The following is a 22,829-nucleotide window of genomic DNA, read 5'->3' as shown; positions in this document are numbered from 1 at the left end:
TTCATGCACATACTGTAAACACCTATTTCAAAAAAAAAAAATATAATAATAAAAAAAAACAAACAAACAAAAAATAAAAGTAAGAAATAAATAAAAAAATAATAATAATAAAAAATGGATGAACAGGAAAGGACTGAGCGTGTGCTTAGCCCCTTCCCCAGTCCATCATTATAGGGCATTAATGCCTTGAAAGGTTGCCGGATTTGGGGAGGAGTGGTCACCTCCAGCTACCAACCCATCCTGTTTGCCATAGTATTGTGAAATCATGCTCAGAAGAGCATGATTTCTCCTCTGGATTGTCCAAATTTTTAGACAATCCAATTTTTTTAAAAGAGGGAGTGGGGCAGATTATTAAAAGATGAGAGAAAACATTTCAAAAAAAAAAAAGTCTAGATCCAACTAGAAATTTTTTATTCAAACAGCAACAAAAAAAAAATCAAACCACAAACCAACCATCAATAAAATCCTAAACAACCAGCAGTCTAGCAGCCCTAACCATAATTAACAACAAATAAGAAATCACAACAAAAAATATACAAAAAAGAAAAAAAATGGAAGAGAAGGCAGTGGCTTAGGATTTTTAGGTTCGGATTTATGATCTTTTTGGAGATATCCGATTAGGAGAGGCCAACGGAGAGAAAAAGGGAGACCCGGTTAGGTCACCGACGACAAAGCGAGAGGAGGAAGAGAGAGGCCGACGGGGAGGACTTTTGGGCCACCGATTACTAGCCAGAGAGAGGGGAAGCCGCTTGCTTAAGGGAGAAAGAAAAAAGGGTGAAAGCAGTGTCGCGCACCAGATCCGATGATGTTGGAGATCTGGTTGGCAAAAGGGTCGATTTTAGAGAGAAAGGAGAGCATTCGATCGGCTAGAGAGAGAAAATAAGAGGGGAAAATAAGATAAGAGAGAAAAAAAGAGGTTTATATACTAAGGCTTGGAACCTAAACGGCGTCGTTTGGAAGGGAACCTAGTGGGCCAATAAAACGGGCTTGGGGAGCTCATTCCTTGGACTGGTCTTCTTGGGTCACTGCTTAAGCCCAAGTTAGGTAAAAGTTTTATCTATTTATTTATTTATTTATTTATTTACTTTTAGATCTGTATGACTTGGGCTGGTCCATTTTGTTTAATTTTAAAATTATTGTATAATGGTGTAAGATTGAATTCAAATTATTTTGGTATAATATTTTAAAAATTGCTAGGTAATATTTTAGAGTTAGGAAACTAACATAAACAGAAAAGTATGTAAATAATAATAACAGAAAGATAATAAATTAAAAATATATTAAAAAATGCATAGTTATAGGAAAAGTTTAAATCTAGGAGAATATTTATTGGAAATATACAAACCTTAGTACATGAAACATACATATAAAACAAAAACTAAATGTCTAAATGAAGTATAGTTGTAGTAATGGATTTAGTAGCCAGAGAAATAAATAAATAATAAAAAGAAGGAAAGATAAATAAAAAAGGGAAAAGAATAAAGAGGCATGAGAGTAGGTAAATGGTTAATAAATAAACAAGTACAATAAAACTATAACAAAGTAAAAGAAAAAGTAAATGTTTGTCAATAAAGGTTAAAATGGTGAGGTAAAAATATACTAATTATAATAATAAAATTTATGTCTTAGATTAATATTAATAATTAATTGAATTTTAATTATTGATAAAAAAATGTAAAGGTAATACCGATGATAGGATATTTGTATGGAACGCGAGAAGTCGCAATTCCAAAAGAATTTCCTTAGGTTAAGAATTTCGATTAGGACTCCACCAGTACGATGAGAGGGTCCTAATTCGGTATTCTAATGTTTCCAATTTTAAATAAATGAGAATTATATACACTTAATCACCAATTAATAAAAATATATAAAAAATGAGAAATCAATGGTAACAATAAAATCGTTAATCATAATAATAAAAATGAATAAAATACATATGTATAAATAGTAATAACTATGTATAGTCAAAATACGCGATTTAAAATATAAATAAACAAAGTATAGAAATGGTTGTATAAAAACAATAAATAAATGTGAAACATTTTGTTCATGATAAGTAAGCTCAAAGAAAAGTGGAAAATAAGAAACAAATATATAACCTACGAGTGCATCATGTATCATGGTCGTATTGTTAAATGTCATGGCATATAGATATATTCTGTATACGGGTCTAAACCCCGATGATGGGACTTTTCGAGAAAGCTTGCGAAGGCGAGCTTCATCGGTAAACTCCATAGGTGAAAAGATACCTCTGAACTCCACCAGTACGATAGGAGGGTCCGGAGAAATACCTTTAATAAAAGGCTTTGACCCGTATTAGGATTTGCATTCATGAAAGCACTATTTTTTTACTCATAAACGACTATCCCGATGATGAGATTTACCTTGCAAGCTTACGAATGTGAGTTTCTAAGGTATTCTCTAGGTGAGAGAATACTCCCGGATCCCACTAGTATGATGGACGGATTCGAAAAGTACGCTCAATAAAAGGTTTTCATTTGACATTATCTTGATTTTATGCCATACATTTCACGATTGCATCATGTATGCGCCAAACCCGTAAAACATTTTGACTTGATTAATGGAATAAAAGACGAATTAAATAAATAACAATTAAGGAAACATAAGAATAGAATTAATGGGTTAGGATAATATATGATTAAATGGTACCGTTCGTGGAACGAGCGTCACGGGGGTGCTAACCCTTCCTTGTGCATAATCGTACTCCCGAATCCAACTCTAAAAAATATACATAGGTCAGTGTGTCGTTCTTTTGACGATTCTCAAGTTAATTTAGGACCTCGTTGAATAAAACAAACTTATAAGGTGGCCGATCACACCTAAAAAAAAAAAGATTGGTGGTGACTCCCAAACCATATAATTTTCGCTCATGTCAAGCGGTCGGGTTCTCAGACCCGCACGTTACGACACATACTTAGAACTCTTACTCCCTCGAAAGCATGAGCACTGCAAATGTAGTAGTAAGGAATTATCACGGCATGGCCTACATTTGCCAACTGAAAAAATGGGAATGTTTCAAAAGGAACTACAGCTTCCACGCACTCATACCTTAAAAAGGTAGAAGGAATACCATAGACTGTAACTTCAACTCCAAAAGATATTTCCTCTTACTTAAAGATAGCTTGGATGAATTAACAGGAAAGGCCCTTCTATTTTTTAGACCATTTGGCTTAGTTGGATCAGAGGGAGCAAAGGGCTTGTTAAACATGCTAAGATAAAAAAAGGTAGGCCTTTAGGACTTACTGTTAGCCCCTTACTCCTTATTAAAGAGATTGGTAAAAATGGGAGTGAGTGCTCGTAACGTTATTCACGATATTAAGGTGAGGTTTTGACTACTTTTTATTCTTCTCTTGGAAGTCTGGGTAGCAAGCTTGCTTGACTTATACCCTGAAACATCAAAGCAACTATATAAATGTCTCTTGCTTGAAAACATTATGCTTCAGTGCTTTCAAACAAAAGCTAAACAAGGAATTTGCACTTATGAATAGATGGGCAACTCCTGGTTATACGGAGGCTTCGGCTTCAACTCATTAGGCATAGTTTACTTAGTCAAAAACTACCACTGGATTTAAAACTGACCAAAAAGGAAACTCACTAAAATGCAATTAGCTCAAAGGGTCTCACACCAGGATTTGTAAGGGCGTATGCCATTATATGACTGCTATAGTAGATGGTTTTTCTTATCTTACTCTCACCCTCCAAAAACACATAATATTATCAACAAGCTCAAATTAGAAACAAGCATTGTAACCCCATTGACACAAAATATAGCATTCAAATATCAAAACTCACTCGATTTAGCTATATTGTCAAGCAATATGGCATTCAAACAACAAAACCCTCTCAAAAACACAACAAAAAAAATTCAATATTAACGGACTTACTTTACTTTGAACTTGTTCGAACATTTTGCTAGCTTTGAGTTTAAGGTAAAATCAAATGATGTAAATGCTCAAATGCTTTGAACTTCTTTGAACGCTTTGCTAGCTTTTGAGTTTAAGGTAGAATCGAACGATGTAAATGCTCAAATGCTCTCTCTCAGTCAAAGATGTAAAACCTGGAGTTCAAACGATGTTTTGCTCAAATGATCTCAAATGGTTTTTAGCTTCAAATGGCCCATGAGCTTGAGTACGAGGAGTTTATTTTCAAATTGCACGTGCGCTTGAATATAAGGAGTTTATTTTCAAATGGTACGTGCACTTCAATATGAGCAGATTTCATTAAATGTGGTCCAAAGATCTTTTCTCTTCACTAAAACCAGTTAAAATTATAGGGAGGGTTATTTTCAAAAACACCTCATCTTTGAGGATTATTTTATAAATTTAACGTTAAACTAATTTCATGATAATTAGTGAAGGGACAATGTATGTCAAAGAACGACATCATGTTGATGCTTATAAACATCCTATAGTTGTTGATTTTTTTCTTCAATTTGATTATGTTGTCTTTGAAATATTTTGACAAAAGAATGTCAACATGTTCATATTTAAGTTGAATGTTGACTTTGCATTTAATGATTCTATTAAAAATCAATTGATTTTGGAGTAAAGGGTTTATTGTGGTTAAAAACTGAGCAAATATGACCAGATTATTCTACTTGTGCATATGTGGAAACTAATATTATACGTGTGTATATATATGTGGGAACTTATGTTATATTATTTTTTGGTTAATTCTAAAAAAAGTTGATTCGTTTGCCAATAAATTCTTATCTCAATGACCAAAAGTACTAATTTTGAAATTATGAGATTTCAACATTAAATTCTATCAACGTGGGTTTAGTTTAATTTTATCCAATGATAATACTAGTAATTAACCGTACAGAGTTACAAGTCAACTAATAAGTTTTTTTTTTTTTTTAAATTCTCTTTTCAGTTTTTAACTTGACTATCTTCTCTAATTACAAAAGAATAATTTAATTCCATCCCCACTTGATAACTTTATTCCAAGCTAGCTGTAATGCACATAAAATGGGACATTACAAAGCAGCCTTATTCGGCCATCGGAGAAAGGCAAATAATGCACAACCCCCGGTATACTCTCCACATAAAATAAGAATTTCATTGGAGATGTAGAAAACTTGGCAATGCAATTGATCACCATTTGGATTTATTTAAGAATAAACCATAATATGCAAGTGGAAGTAGTCACCAACCTTAGAAAATTGAAAAAGAATATCCTATGAATACCTTCAAACTGTTCATATACGAAAGTATTATTTTAAAATCATAAATATTTATTAAGAATAGATATATCATTTTAAAAAATTAAACCATTTAAAAAAATTCACATAAACTCTTAGTTTTTCATTGCGTTCAATCAAGACTTTATACTTTTATTTTGAATCAAATAGAACTTTATTACTAACAATTAATTAACTGTTATTAATTAAAATATTATTTGTTATTTTATATCATATGGTACTGATATGACATATTGATGTTTTATAGTGGATGATGATGTGGTATGTTGATATGGTATGATAATAAGGTCATGTGGCATTCCTGTAACATCTCGATCGTTGACATGCTAGAATGATTGAGGTTGCCCACTAGGCTCATGGGAGAATATAGGTTTCAAGTTAAGAATATAGGATATTTAACTCATGTGTTAAGTAGAAAATGAAGGAGAAAGGCTTAAGGTAGATAAAAAAAATAATGATGATGATGTTCTTAAAGCCAATTAATTCTAATTTCACCTTTAACGTACTATATTAAAAGGAAAAGTATGCATGAGGATCAAATTGTAGGGATGAGAAAGTAGAAAATAAAATAATGGATATGGAATGGAAGGAGGAATAATGTAATTGCAAAATTAAGAATGCAATTTCATTAAATGACAATATGATTAAATAAGAGAAGGATTAAATTGAAAAAAAATATTGAGGGATAAAATTGAAAAAGAAAAAAATTGAGGGACTAAATTAAAAAGAAGAAAATGTTAAGGGACTAAATTGAAAAGAATAAAGAGTTTAGAGGATCAAATTGAAAAAGAAGAAAAAATTGAAAGATGAAATTGAAAAATAAAGAGAATTAAAAAATGAATGAAAATAAATAATAAATAAAGCAACGAAACAAAAGAAGATGATTAGAATATATGGAGGCTGAAATTGATGAATTGGTGAAGTTGAGAGATGAAATTGTAAAAGAAAAAGAGCATAGGAGGGCCTAATTGAAAGGAAACCAGAAATGGATAGCCAACTGAAGTGGGGGACAGAAAAGTGGGTGGATTCTAAAAGGTTGTCCGCCACCCATCTTAGTAGTTCCTTGTGGAACCCGCCAGCCACTAAAGGCCCCTTGGAGTGTCCGCCAAGGGGTTAAGCCTTTTGAAATCCCTTATTCATTGCCCCTTCTTACTGCAAAAAAAAAAAAAAAGAAGAAACTCTCCAAACATAATAGAAGCCGAACAACATTACGCCAAAATTCATCAATTCCAAAATTTGAGCAAGCAAAAATCCATCATCTTCTTGAAAATAAAATATATATGATCATATCAAGTTTACTTAAATAACAAAGGTTGATAAATCCTTTGTTAAACAAACAAATCAACCATAAAAAAGTTCAACCATCTCAGTTCGGTTGTTGCAAACTAAAACTATCTAAGGAATTCTTGTGCAGCTTCTAATGGTGATCCATACTAATAAATTAGAAAATTCTTCTTTAAAAATTGAGAGTGCTATGCCTTGACAATGTGCTAGTAAAGATGAGTTTCATAAACTCATAATCCACACAAAATTATGGGGCTGAACACACAAAAAAAATCAAGTAAATGAAAAACTATTTTTCTTCACAAAAAGAATTTCTTATGTGTTGTTCTTTTTTTTTTTTTCAGCCGTTTCTCTCATTTTGTTTGGAGACTATAGCAAGGTATTTATACCTTGGATTAATTTTAAACCCTAATTATAAAACTATTTTGTAATTACCAATTAATCCAATAATTTGATTAAACAATTTAATTAAATTCTTAAGAAGCTCAATTAACTTAATTGTTTAATTTAATCAATTAGGCCCAATAACTTAATTAATTAAGCCCAACAATTTAACTAAACAATTTTAATCAATTAGGCCCAATGATTTAATTAAACAAATTTAATCAATTAGGCTCAATAACTTAGTTGTTTAATTTAATTAATTAGGCCCAATGATTTAATTAAATAATTTAATTAATTAGTCCCAATGACTTAATTAAATAATTTGATTAATTAAGCACAACTTAATTAAACAATTTTAATCAAGTGCTTGAGAAACTCATAACTTCTAATTTGATTAAGTCGAACTTAATCACCTCTCCCATTTTATTTTCAACACTCATTTTAGGTGTATGACCCATTAGGCTTCTAACATGTTGGCAATGAACTCAACATATAATTCTTAAATTAAACTTAAAATTAGATAAATTTAAACTACTTTAAATTTATCATCAATCAAGTTAACTACTTAAAGTTCATAGACCAAGATTGGGATCTAACAATCCATCATGGCCACTAAAATGTTAGAAGAGTCAAGATAGTTTGACTCAACCTTTCAGTGCTCAGTCTTTTAGTGTAATTCATTCCCTCATCATATATTCCGGAGATGATAAGATCATGGCATAGTGTCTACTCTTATTGGTCTCCATATTCGTTCTTAAAGTTTGATCTTCAGCTTTATAAAGACTTATGAAACTCTTTTCATAATTTTCAAGTCGCTTTAGCCAAGGGTTTCAATAAGCTAATATCAACAAAGAATAGTTAGGATATGTCCCCTGCATTACTTGGGGTGATGATTCTTATTTTCACCACTCATTTGCCTTCACATGCTTCATGTTATAGTCAAAAGCATCCTGTTTTGGTATCATTGGTTAGGCACTCGTAAAGATGAAATCAAAGTACAGCACTACATATATAAAACAACCTGGTGTTTCAAGTCTAGGGAGTATTTACACAACTGACACATGAGAAGTATTGCATAAACACTTCAGTGAAATATCAAATGCACTTCTCATAGTGAGTCATGTTCATTGAACCTACTCTCCTAGGCAAGCACCTGCATTCTAGTTCCAAGTATCTCTATACTTCAACCTATGAGATCAGTTGCTTACTTCTCAAGTAAGGAACATAAAATATACCAGTCTTTAGGTATCATTGATGTCCAGTCTCAATGATACATTGACTAGGAATATTTTGAGATTACGCTTTGATGCATAAGGATATCATAACTGTAACCCATTACAGTTCCCTTGCAAGACATATTAATCTCATGGACTTCATCCAATTAGACTTATAACTTGTTATAATTCATGTCTTATTGATAAAGGAAAATTGTTAATCATTCAACATGAATAATGTTGTTGCATGATTGGAATCAAGCCTTAACCAATCTCAATTAGCTGTAGGGCTCATCCCAACATTTGGTTTGTTGAAGTAAGCTCACCAAGATAGGCTAGCCTGGGAATGAGTTATTGATGGCTTAAAATGTGTATGTAGGAGAGTATTTAAGCTAAGTTGAAGTGGGACTGTGGCATAATGAATACCAGAATTTGTGGGTAGCCTTAGGTTAGAGAAATGATAGTGAACTAAGCATATCAATAATTGTGTGCATTGGTTAATGTCAAATTTCAATGGAGCTTCAAGCTTTTTAGCTAGGGAGCTTAGTTTGTTGGTCTGGCAAAGTCTAAAATGGTGAAGGTAAGTATAAGCATGTTTTTATTGGATTCACCAATTGATATTTGGAAATTTCAAGTTTCATTAAAGGGTATGCGAATTTCCACCGGGTGACTGGATTTTTGGTGCTGGTTTTCTTGGAATGAATTCTCCAAGATAAGTTTATGCTGAAATTAAATTGGGAATGATATGAATTATGAAAATGGAGGATGATTGAGCCAAGGCAAAGCTAAAATATGGGTGAAGTGCACTAATAGCAGCAGGGTAGAAATGTACCTGCAGAAAATGAATAGGTTTGATAGGTTTCTGATTGTTTTAATGCTAAGTAGTATAAGAGCTCCATGTCTAACAACAAGGGAGCTTGGGTATCCAATTGGGTTCTTGTCAACTGGGTAACTGTGTAAGTAGCTAACAAGTGAGTGGGTGTGTCTATTTCAAAATTATATTTTATTATACCAATAAACATTAAAGCATGATTTATTTACCTAATGGTATATTTGAGAAGTGTGGGAGTATTGAGCTTGATTTTATTGTTTATTGAGATTTATAAGAGCTGGTTAGTTATAAGCATGAATCATATGCTAAAGTTGATGCTTTAAAATTTGTCAAGCATGATTTCAAGTGCTGTTTGAACATTGGATTGGCAATCTACATGGCTGTTGAGTATGGTTTTTAAGTTGGAATAAATCATGGTTTGAAGTGCTGGTTTTAAGTGGTTTTTAGAAAGTATAAGTATGTATACAAGTATATGCTAATATATAACAGTTTTAAATATTGGGAAACAAGCCCGTAAACTGCTTTGTTCCTCAAATTAGTTTTAAATGAAAATGCTATCCTATGAGCCACACAGTGGCTTTTTTCATTGTTCCATATTCTGTTTTGAGTAAAATAAATTATTTATGATTGTGCTTTCCATCTCTATATTCTCTATGGCATGGTTTACTGAGATTGACATATGCATATATTGAGTTAAATGTTGCTAGCAGAAGTGTTTTAGAAATTATGACATGCTTTGAGTGTTATATATCTTGAAAAGTGTTTATGAAACCCCTGGTTTTATTAATTAGACTTTTAGGAGAATATCTTGAGTTTAGGTTCTGTAGTTGTCGCAGTACGCATAACCTTTGTGCACAAAGACTAAAACTCTAGCTAGAGTGATAATTGTTTAGCGTGGGAACCTTTATGGTAGATGATCATATTCTTACCCATTTTGCGGGGAGGTCCCACTGTGATGTTATGGTAGGTGCTATATCCCTGCCAATTTGTGGGGAGGTCCCACTATAAATTAAGGTAAATGATATACTCCTACCATTTTCGTGGAGAGGTCCTACTGTTGATGATGGTAGATGATTTTTCCTCCAATTTGTGGGGAGGTCTCACTGTTTTGGTTTCCTTTTGACCTACCAAAGGTTTTAGTATTTTAGCACAGTTTCTGTTTTATTGAGGAAATGATTAGCATGATGGTTAATTTGATATAAACTCTGTTTATCATGGCTGGAATTTATATATATATACTGGAATTGACTTTGCACATGGCATTGCACTGGTTTTAAAGGGGATTATAATAGCATGCCTTGTATATTTAATGAAAAATGCCTTGTATATTCAGTGCTAGTTTGCAACGCTTTAAATGCAAAGGGGGAAATTTCTAGTTACATAACTTATTATATTGTTTGGTTTATAGAACGAAATAATATCAAAATTGTTATTATATAGTTTGGTTAGTAAAAATAATTTTGAAATAATTAAAGAATAATTAATAAAATAGTAAAATTACCTTTTATTATAATAAGATTTATTTTCATCAAAAAAAAATTTTATTTAATTTAGTAAATTTTACAGCGAAAGAAAAAATTATCTTTTACTCTAATTTAATTTTTTTGCTTTTTTAATTTCTTAATTTGTATTTTTATTAAAAATTTAATAATTTATAAAATATTAATATAATTTTTATTTTTTCTATTTTTTCCTATTTTCATTTTTTATTTTTTAATTTCTATTTCCATTAAAAATTTAAAATATTAATAATTTAATAATTTAAAAATTAACTTTTTTAAAATATTAATATTTTATTTGCAATTTAAACATTATTATGTTTAAAACATTAAAATATTAATAACTTTAAATTTAAAATTTAAAATATTAATTTCTTATAATTTATAATTAAAAATTTAAATGTTTTATTTTAATTAAGAGTATTTATATATCTATGTTGTAAATTTTTAATATAAGGATATTTAGTTCCAAAATATTTTGGACTCTATTTCCGTGGTTATGGAATAGAGAACATAGCCATTCTAAAATTTTACAAGATTTTAAGGCATATTCATTCCAAAAAATGGCTATTTTTCGAACCAAACGGAGAGAGAAAATTTTTCGAGAAATAAAGGGAATGACTAACCAAACATGTCATTAGGAACTAAAGCAAAACTCTTTGCAACAGAATTATTTCTCAAACCTTATTACCCTAAAATCACACAACTGACCCACCTTTTGTTCGCCCTACAAACATGAAATCTTGCTCCGTCATTTGCGTGCGCCCAATGAATACCAAATCACTGCTTTATTGATGGTATTTGCTGTGTTAAGCTTGACCGTCTCAAAAAGATAATAACTTCCATTCTACCACAAGTGAAAGAATTTTGATCTTTACCGTCGTATCACTATATTATATGCTGAAACATTGCAAAATCTTTCAAGTATAAATATAAAAGACTAACTTAATTTCTTCCCTCTTGACAACTTTATCTCACCTATAGCTACTGGTGATCTGTTTTCTTTTTCTTTTTCAAACACGTTGATTTTTTAGTAACTTATCATTTAAGAATATAATAAACATTTGACATAATATTTTAAAAAATTCATGAATTATTTTAAAAAATTCAAATAAATATTTTTTCTATTGGGTGAGTGTGGCTAGGAAGACCGAGACCAAAAAGGTAAAGAAAGTTTGCATGGCGTGTGTCCTGAAACACTTTGACATTTTCATCCCAATACATTTGTTAATTAGCTTGTTTATTGTTAGGGTTTTAACTCTTATTAAAAGGAAAAAAGAATTTTTCGTAGAATTGTAGTCTAACCAACCACAAATACGTCTGGAAGCCTATGGTAATGCTATCATGTAGAAACTTTAATATAAGAAATTTAGTTTTGATCATAAAAATACCTTTTTGGCACAATATGTGGAGAGACATGTTGCGGTGTTGCTTTTTTCATTTATCGCTGGTAATTGGGGTGAGATGGTGTTGCAAAATAGTAAAGGGGTTGAAATAGAGAGGAGAAATATGCATTGCTGAGGGAGTTTGAGAGAGGGGGAGGGAAATCGAAAGCATAAAGACAGAGCAAATTAGATGAAGGACCTCCTGTGAAGGAGTAACAGATAGAACCAATTGTCTAGTAGGTGGTATACGTACAACACATCCAATACTGGTGACTGATTTTCAGCATTATTAACTTATTATTAATTGGTTACGGTTGGATGTTTATTACTCTCATTCTTCAATTTGTTATGCCTAGAAATTTAATCTTTTCAAGGTTAAAATGAGTCTATGAATTTCTTTCCGAAGTGCTAGGATCCAGATGCTTTATTCAAAGATTTCTTATCCATAAATTGTGTTTTTTTTTTAATCTGTTTGCAGATAATTTTCTTCCTTTGGTTTGCATCACCTGGATGGCTGTTTCGATTCTTAATATTTGCCACATGGATACTGCCATTTTCGGGACCTCTTCTCGTTGGGACTGTTGCCAATACTATTGTTATCAAGGAATAACTAGACTATGGCACTTGCGTTGCATTCGAACCTCTTTCTACCTGTTTTTTTCTTTCTCTTTTTACCTCTCTTTTTCTTTCCTTTTTCTCTTTTTTTCCTGTGCCCTCCACGTGGCTAGAGGAGGAAGTTTCTTTGGGATTTTCTTGTAAGTATGTTATAGACTAACACAACATTCTTGTCTATCTTTCTTCCTAACATTTTGTTTAATTTTTATTCTTTTTATTTTACCTGTATAAGGTGACACCAGGTATGTTCTTTTAAAACAAAAAAAATTGAGTGACCCTAGGTAAGTTCTGTCTATAACATATGGAACCATAGGATCAAAATCAAAGTCTAGTCATGCATGTGATTCTTTAGATCTTTGAGGTGACATAATTTAAACACAAGAACCCTAAAGTTTTAGGAGTGCTAGATTCATCGATGTTTGCAGCATACATAATTTTTATACAATGGCATCAAAGTTAGATGCTCTGAATTGTGGTGCCATATAAGCTCTTATCCTGACCATACTCAGCAAAGAAGAAAAATGACATGTAATAAATTCTTTTCAAAATTCTTATAACGCTAAGCAAAAGTTTGTAGTCTTAACAATTGAGAACACCTTGATTATCTGTGATGGTCATATATTAAGGATTTAAGTAAATGATTATAATGCACAAAATAAATTTTTTTAAAACCTTGAAAGATTCGAAACAAACATATCTAGCTATTATTAGACAGAAATAAAACCAAATTGGATTCTTACATTGAAATAAACCATGAGCAATTTTGAAGGAATTTCGTATTATAGGAATCTTTACTAGAAAGATTATCAAAGAAAGAATGATATTTGGCAGTTGTGAGTGAGTAGAAGCAAAAGAGGCCATTTTTGTCCCAAAAGTTTGGACCATAAATTTTGTTCCTGGTGCCTCTCACGAGGGCCTTTTTGGAGAAGGACGCACCTGGACTCACGAACAACATGTTGTCTCCTAAACTTGGTACTGGTTCCCAGATGTTCCTTGTCGGGTGCAACTTGAAAACATGAATCTTTTGGCCATTCTTTTTAATGAAAATGGCTAACAATTCTCCTTCATTTTCCACTAGAAATGCTTGAACAATTGAATTGAAATGGCTCCATGGAAATTTCATTTCGTAGGTAACCCAACTGTTATCTATGTCTTCCAAAGCAAATACTCCCAAGTTTCCGTCGCAGTCCAAACTATAGTATAATCCTTTGTGTAAAATCGGATTGCATGCAGTCCAATCAAAGTTTTCTCTAACGATATAATGAAACTCCCATTCACCCTCTCCTAGTTTAAGGATCCAAACGTGGCCTTGAGGCCTACAATTCATTACGACAACCAAACAATCTGGGGATGGTGCAGAAGTAAAGAACATTAATCGTACATATTCAATCCCGTCTAAGGGTAGCTCAGGAAGTTCAATAATCTCTTTTGTTAAAGGATTGAAGAGAAACGGATGTACCCTATGCCGGGCCATTAGCAACCACCCATACTTTGAAAAGTGGATTACAGCACCTACTAGTTGTGCTGGAAGGTCTATCTCGCAAGTGTAATTAGATATGGGGTGGAAAAATTTTCCTCTACCATTATTGCTTTTGGGGATATGGAATAACCACGGAAATGGAGAATCAGCATGATCGAATGGGGAAGGAAGTGGAAGTGGAGGAGCCATTGTGATTGATCGCCATGTTTTGCAAACAGCACGAAACATCGCATTGTCTCCAGCATAGAGATTTGACGGTATCAAACTTAAAAGATCTGGTGGAAGACTGCTCCACATATCCTCAACCTTTTCTTCGTCGGGTGGTGTCAAATCTTGGTTTTCCATAGATGCTTGCTGGGGGATTTCCAAACAATTGAATTAAAACTTCAGGCTACAAACTAATTAAGTAATTTAGATGTTGTGCCATAAGTTGCATGCGTAGTAATTAAATTAATTGTCACTAAACCAACTAGGATCAGCAAGAGTTTGAAATTAAAATCCGATTTGAAAACACAAAATTTATGGTATATATATCGATTATTGCTAACTAACAGTGCACAAGTAAATCAAGATTGTCTGATTCTTTTTTTCTTATGATATAGATAATTACACCTATTATAAAAGCTATCCAACAATGTCGAACAATAACAAAAAAAAAATCAATTTTCATGAAATAGGTTTGTTGGTAACTATATAACAGTTAGAATTAAGAGGCAGAACATATAATTATTGATAATTAAATTTGCTAATATATAAAAAAACACATTGTTGGAAATACGGGATTCTAATTGAAGTTTTCTATCAGAGAACAACGGATCCTGGTTAAGTTTCATTAATGTTTAATTAAACAAAACTTTTCAACAATAAAAATCAAGAGGAAAAGAGAGGAAAATTATCTAGTCGAAAAGAAAAGTAAAGAAAATTAGGGTTAATTGATAACTCACAGGTATGAAGATTGCTTGTTGATATCGGAACTCCTCAATCACTCCTTTGGTTCCTAGATTATGTTGTCAACACATTCATATGAAAAGCATAATATATATAGTCTTTGTAACTCAAGAGTTGTTTTTTATTGGAAGTTGGATTTCAGAATTTTAATTACACTAGGAAAAATTTCAAAATTTTTTTACATGATTAATTAAATTAAATTGAACAGAAAAAAAAGGAAAAGATTAGAAAATAAACTGTCATGGGCATTGCCCTTGCCTTGTTGGTATTGGAATCATTGATACTCCTTTCCACATTAGGATTATAAATATAATTACAATAGCAATAGGTCCTATTTATTGTAACCTCCTTTCCATAATAGAATTACAATTATATTGGTAACCATAAATTACTAATTAGTTATGCAATGATGGTAAAATTAATGTATGAAATTGATTATAATACACCTGTTCCTAATCAAAGTCATAACTGATCTCGAGATCCTGTTTTTGTACATGGAGATAATTATATCAAAACATTTGACCATTTTTTCTCTGAGTGTCATTGGCATTTAGCTCTTGTTAGTCTTGAAATCAGTTTCATTGTTGGAGCAAGATGGTACTGATATGGGTCCGATATCAACCAAGGTTTATCCATTGCTAAAGTTGTTTTTCTTTCTTCCTTCCTTTTTATCTGTTTACCAATTCGTGTTTCGAATTGCCAACTAAGATCTCATAATAGAAAAGTAATTTCAGAGAAAGTGCTCAAATATGATGCTCTAAATCATAGCATAAAAAAGAAACATTTAAATTTGAATAAAGAAAAGAAGAAATGGTAAGAAATAACCTTACTAGTAAGTCCAATTCAAAAATGCTCCTTATTATAATTTTAACTGTTTTTACTTAATTTTTGACATAACTTAACAATAATATCCTTTAAACAATTTCAAACATTAAATGGCTTTAGTTTTTTCTATCCTACTGTCCAAATGAAATTTTCAAAATTAAATCCCAATTTCTTTCTCTTGCCAGATACTGTCTATCTCGCTATCCAACTCTCTCTCGCCATCCCAAAGAACAGATAACATCAAGGTATATGTTTTGGGCTCTTAGATTTATTAATTTGTATTCATGGAATCTCAAAATTGAGGAGTTGAAATTGATTAGACATATCTGTCAATTAGAACATTGTATGACTTTAGTAACTTAAACTTGGCTACGAGCAAACAAATCAATTAATTATTAGGCATTGCATCACTAGTTTTTAAGCATTGCGAGATTGATTTTTAAACATTGCAAGATTGGGTTTTAAACATTGCATGACTTAGACATTGTGAGATTGGTTTTTAGGCATTGCGTGACTTAAAAACCAGTCATGTAATGCCCTATCAACCAGTTACGTAATGCCTTATCAACCAATCACGCAATGCCTAAGTCACACAATCCCTATCAATCAGTCACACAATATTTTATCAACCAGTCACACAATACCTAAGTCATGCAATGGCTAAAATCGTTAAACCAAATCTCTAGCCAGTCACGCATGCACTACTAACTAGTCAAGCATGCTCTGTCAACATTCGACTCAAAAACCACTAAAACTGTCAAATTTCATTAAACAAAATCAACAACTTTAAACAACTCACTATATTCCATTTAACAACATAATCAACGAATATGCCTACCTAGTAAGGAATGCTCAAAATGCTAAATGTTTTTTCATCGTATATCAAAATCACTCCAAAATGCTCAAAACGCTTAAAAGTTTTTTTTTTCGTGTATCAAAAATAATTCCAAAATGCTCAAAATACTAAAAGGTTTTTTTTTTTCTAACTAAGAATACTCTAAAGATGAATGGTCTAGCGAGGAAAACTCAAAAGATATGGGTCGATTTGATTCGCGGACCCAAACATATGGGTTGGTTTCATTAAGGGTAATTTTGTCTAAAATTAATTTTTCTTGACTAAAAACAGTAAAATTATAAAGATGGTTATTCTCAAAAACACCTTATATATGAGGGATATTTTTAAAAAGAACCCTAAAAAAAAAGTCAAAACAGGATTAAAGAAAAGGTCTAATGTACCCTTATCATCAACGTTTTGAGGGATATTTCTATCATTTAATACATTTTCTGTAATTAGTTCGATAAGGTTTAGATATGTTTGTTTCAAAGTGATTGATGCCTAGTTTCTTCACACTCTCTTTGAGATTGAGGCGTTTGAAAGTCAGAGGATTTCTCTGTTTGTTGTTTCTCATGAAAATCAAAAGGTCCTTATTTACTTTTAAAAGTTTATAAAGACCTATAAAATTAATATTTTAAATTAAAAATAAAAATATTGATATTTTAAAATATTAATGTTTAACTTATTAAATGAAAATATAAATTAAAAAATGAAAAATGCAAATAGAGAAAAAAATGAAAAATAAAAAAATTATACTAATATTCTAATAATAAATTATTAAAATTTTAAGGAAAATAAAAATTAAATGATGAAAAAAGAAAAAATTAACATAATTTTTTCTTTCGGTATAAATTTTACTAAATTATATAAAGGGTATTTTTGTTTTTGATGAAAAAAAATCTCAAGATAATAAATAGTTTAAGTTTTTAATTATATATTATAAAAATTAATATTTTAAATTTAAAAATTAATTAAAATTATTAATATTTTAATCATAATAATATTAAATTATAAATAAATTACTAATATTATAAATAAATTATAAATTATAAATTATAAATTACAAAAAGTGCTAAAAATGGTTTCTACGATTATAAAGAGGAAAGAAGAAGAAAAAGGGCCCCAATGAGTGTGGAAAATCAAAGGCCCCAATGAGTGTGGAAAATCAAAGGCTTTATGAATCCGTCACTGTTTGGATCAAATTTACTGCTTTAGGCTCGATTTGCCGCATTGGAGATTTACGGGTATTGCTCTTCAGTACTGGTACAAATTTCCAAAGGCAATTTAGTCCACGAGACAGCACTCTTACACGTCTTATACCTCTTACACATTAAAGCATATTTTGTACTAGTACTACTTAGTTTTATATTGAATTGGAATGATTTTATTTATTTATTATTTTGCAAAATTAAAAAGTAGACTATTAGTTAGTTTAGGTCTGGTAGCCGGTGGCTTGGATAATTGGGTTTATCCAAGTGACCCACTTAAAAGGACTAACATCCGCCGTGGCCCATGGCTCATCAACTTTTAATTTTTTTAATCCAACCAAAAAGCCCAAAGCACATTAAATCGAAATTTAAAAAAAGTCCAAAAACCTTCTATATATTGAATTTTAAAACCCAGATTCAAAAAACCAAAACCAACCCAATTTCCTTCCACCTCCCATGGAACAAATTGTTGCAGGTCAACACGAAACCTCTCAAATGGCAGTCCCTAAATCCCCTTGTACTACTTCAACAATTTTTCGGTCAATAAGCATAAAATTTTTGGAGCTGCTCTACTTGCTGTCGTAACGTGCGGGTCCGGGAACCCGATCGCTAGACGTGAGCTGTGAAAACTCACTAAAAAATTCAAACTAGGAGTCGCCACCAATCTTTTTTTTTTATTTTAGGTGTGATTGGCCACCTATTGACTCGATTCTAATCGATGCAAACTTAAATTAATTTTAAGCCCACCGAAAAGAACCTTAAACCGGTCTACAATTTTCTGGATCTAGGTTCGGGAGTACGGTTACGCCCGGGGAAGGATTAGCACCCCTCGGACGCCCGTTCCATGAACGGTACCATTTTTAGATTATCCTATTGGGCTTTAATTTTTAATTTCACTAGATTTCCTTAATTATTATTTTTTATTTTATCTCCTATTTAACCTAAAATGGAATGCAAATGGGTGGTGAGATGAAATGCATGGCGTGAGATAAAAATGCCGGACAAATAACCTTTTATCGAGGATATTTTCCGAATCCGCCCATCATGCTGGTGGGACTCGGGATATTCTCTCACCTAAGGAATTATCCGAGAAACTCGCCTTCGCAAATTCGACGAATAATTCCCGTCATCGGGGTCATCGTACGTTTTCTTTTTAAAATAATATTTTGTGCATAATGAACCTAATTCGAGCAAAAGCCTTTTATTAAAGATGGTTCTCGAGCCCTCCCATCACACTGGTGGGACCCGAGGACATTTTTTCACCTAAGGAAATTTTCGAAAAATACCCACCTTCGCAGGATTCCCGAAAGATCCCATTATCGGGGCTTAAGCTCGAAAACCAAAAATATTGATATGCAATGATATGTATGATGCAATATGTATATGTTATGCTAATACAATTTTATTATTATTTTATTTTTTATCATTTATTATTTTTATTTTTATTATATATTTTATTTTCCTATTTCCTATCCTTATTTCTTATTATTATTATTATTTTTTTTATACTTTACATTTTTTTGTCCTAAGTTCTTTGTTTTTCATTTATAGTTAGACAAATTGTTTATAATTCTATGTTATTTTAATGAATAAAAATTATATATTTTTTTATCGTGCTATTTTATATATATTTTTATATTTTTATTATTATTATATTTTTCATAAGCGATTTTTATTCAAACCTAATGCTTAAGGTCTTTATTTATTATTTTCGCATTTCTTTATGCCATTTAATATTCGATGCTTACTTTTAAATTAGTTATTATTTTTTATTATTATTAATTTATTTATTTACTTATTTAATGTCATATATATTGTATTTTCACGAATTAATTATTATATATATTTGGATTGTTATCATTTTATCATTATTTTATTACTTATTATTTATTTTTTATCAATTAATTTCATCAAGTAATAATTTTTGTTGTATAATCAAGCTCTTTATTTATTAAGGATTTCGGAATCTTAAAAACGAGACCCTCCCATCGTACTGGTGGGGCCTTGATTCGGATTCCAAGCCTAGGGAACGTAAGCTCGGGATTGCGACTTCTCGCATCCCGATCGATTATCCCATCATCGGCATCAAATTGAGCAGTTATCTTATCTATATTAAATAGTTCTTTATCTCCTTCTATTTTGTTCTTTCTCCGTTTATATAGAACTACCTTTTTACCTAATTTGATTTTTCCACATTTTTGTTTCATCATATTTTAATTCTAGTTCTCCCTAATTTATTTTCACTCTTATTATCTCTATATAAATTTTCATGACTATGAATCTCATAAATATGTTCCACATTTCATCTTTTCCCATATTTATATATATATATTTTAAAACAAACAATCCGCTAAATATTATATGTTTTTTAGCTAAATTAATACTCTAACGAAACCAATTAGCTTCCTTTTTTTTTTATTTTATATATACATATATATATTTTAAGTCAAACTTAGCACCACAAAATCAAGCCAATATATCTATAATGAAAATGAAAAATTTACCTTGTTATGAATAGCCACACCCTCCAACACCGAAACAGTGTCGTTTTGTAATCAAAAGGGGTCTTGGGGTGAGTCAAAACGGTGCCATTTTAAATCTTTGGACCCTCCCTCTTTCTTCACGCACCATTCTTCTCCCTTTCTCCTTCTCTATTTTTCACTGTCGCCGGTACTGCGTCACTTGCAGATCTGGTGCCGCGCCAGCCGTCGCTCCTCCCTCTCTGGTGCCGCGCCAGCCGCCGCTCCACTCTCTCTTCCTCCGTTCGGTGCTCCTCCCCCTCGCGCCAGATCTTCGCTGCTGCTGCTCCCTTTCTCTCTGGTGCCGCGCCAGCCGCCGCTCCTCTCTCTCTGGTGCCGCGCCAGCCGCCGCTCCTCTCTCTCTTCCTCCGTTCGATGCTCCTTCTTCTTGCGCCGGCAGCAGAACACCTCTCCCTCTCTTCTCTATTTTTCTGCCCAGCTCTCCTTCCTCTTCTATTTTTCTGCTCCTTGGTTGCTCTCCATTCTTTTGAAAGCTCCTTGGTTGCTCTCCATTCTTTTGAAAGCTCCTTGGTTGCTCTCCATTCTTTTGAAAGCTCCTTGGTTGCTCTCCATTCTTTTGAAAGCTCCCCTACTGCAGGTTCTCCCCCTCCCATTTATACCCGATTTCTGGGCTTTGGAGGGGGCGCTCCACTACTGCCTTGTCCCTGGGCACCCAGGGGCAAGTTCCACTAACCTGCCAGACGCGAATTTTTCGCGTCTGGCAGGTGAGAGAGGTGCCTGGCAGGGTGCGTCCGCACCCTGCCAGTCGTACCTCTCTCCCTTTCTTTCCATCATTTTTTTGTTCATTGTATTTTTAATCTAGTGTCTACAGCTGCCCCTCTTTGAGCTTTTCGAAAATTCGAAATAGTGCAAAGACGTAGACACTGTATTTGACTAAATTCTTTAATTCTCTTATCAAATTTTATTATATATATATTTATTATTATCATTATTATATTTATATTCATATATATATATATTTTATTTTTTTTATAAATTCCTTAAAACTGAGGTCACAAGACTTTTAAGATGAACTCCTCAAAACTGAGGCAATGAAAATTTTTAAAAGTGAGCTCCTCAAAGCTGAGGCAACGAAACTTTAAAAATGAACTCCCCAAAAATGAGGCAACGAAACTTTTAAAATGAACCTCTCCAAACTGAGGCACTGAAACCTTAATATGAACTCCTCAAAACTGAGGCAACGAAACTTTTATATGAACTCCTCAAAACTGAGGCACTGAAACTTTTTCATTTTTCCGAAATGGTGAAAAATAACCAATTCCTCATCTGAAATTCCTATGATTTTAGAGATAAATTTCCCTATTTTTCAATTGTTTTAAAATTTTGAACATGTCAATTCATCTTCATTAGTTTCCCTTTTTTAGTGTTTTTAGAGCCTTTTCTTTGATCAATGGGGGATGAATTGATCACATTTCTGATCTCTCGTCTTCCTCAATTCATTGCTCATAACTGTTTTCTTTTTCTATCATATGCATGTTCCAATCACTCTTCACATTTTAACTGTGTTCCATTCTATTGCTAATTCCATTCCTTTCTTTCCCTTCCTAGACTCCATTTCATTCCCTGTCAATTATGATCCTTTTTTCAACATATTGCAAACATTTCTTACTTTATCATGCTCTTTATTAAGTATCATTCTAATTTTATGGCAAATGCAATGCAATGTACTCATATCTCATCTTTTGGCAGAATGGAAATGAGGGCATTGTTGGGAGTGAAAGGCTATTTTTCATTAGAAAAAAGTGAAGTTTCTACAATCAAGTATAATGACAAGGAACAAGGGAAAATTGATTAATACAAACGGGATATAGTCCTTTCTTAATGACTGTTTCGATAGATATTAACAGTAGTCTCAAAATTTTATCCCGAAATAGGCACATTTGTCAGCTCCCTTGCCTTTTGTATGAACATCTCGGATCATGAGCTTCACCCTTTCTGTGTTAAGCTTTTGTAGTATTTGGACCTTTTCGTGTCTAGACCGCCCTTTCAGGTTTTCGCCCTAAACACATCTCCCAAATTCAAGCTGCCTTTTCAGGTTTTCAACTTGAAAATTTTCTTTCTCTTTTTTTATTTATTTATTTATTTATTTATTTATTATTATTTTTTTTTATGCAAAATATTTCTTGACAGCATCGGCATTTACCGGGTTGGAAAACTCCCTTCCGTCCATCTCCGCCAAAATTAGTGCTCCTCCTGAAAAAGCTTTCTTCACCACGAATGGTCCTTCCCAATTTGGTGTCCATTTCCCGCGAAGATCATGCTGGTTCGGGAGAATTCTTTTCAATACTAATTCTCCTTCTCGGAACTGTCGAGAGTGTGCCTTCTTGTCATATGCCCTCATCATTCTCTTTTGATATAACTGCCCATGGCAAAGTGCTGTCAACCTTTTTTCTTCTATGAGATTCAATTGCTCATAACGAGCATTAACCCATTCGGCTTCTTCCAACTGTACTTCTTTAAGGACCCGAAGGGAAGGAATTTCCACTTCAATTGGCAAAACTGCTTCCATCCCATACACCAAAGAGAACGGTGTAGCTCCCGTGGAAGTTCGGACTG

General features: G+C 32.3%; 1 protein-coding gene across 1 annotated transcript; it reads right to left on the bottom strand.

Annotated features, from left to right (window-relative positions):
* Positions 1-13,173: 13,173 nt before the first annotated feature.
* On the bottom strand, positions 13,174-14,262 carry LOC148762880 (F-box/kelch-repeat protein At1g57790-like). The gene has a single exon (XM_088806656.1). It carries the CDS (start codon positions 14,260-14,262, stop codon positions 13,174-13,176), a length of 1,089 nt encoding a protein of 362 aa, XP_088662782.1.
* Positions 14,263-22,829: the final 8,567 nt, after the last annotated feature.

The sequence above is a fragment of the Theobroma cacao genome, chromosome 5 (assembly GCF_053813885.1).
Source record: "Theobroma cacao isolate CCN51 chromosome 5, ASM5381388v1, whole genome shotgun sequence".
NCBI classification, from domain to species: domain Eukaryota; kingdom Viridiplantae; phylum Streptophyta; class Magnoliopsida; order Malvales; family Malvaceae; genus Theobroma; species Theobroma cacao.
This window is presented reverse-complemented; position numbering and strand designations above follow the sequence as displayed.

What these genes read in the sequence shown, in the direction of transcription:
- LOC148762880 (XM_088806656.1), bottom strand. Translation starts at nt 14,262, where the DNA reads ATGGAAAACCAAGATTTGACACCACCCGACGAAGAAAAGGTTGAGGAT.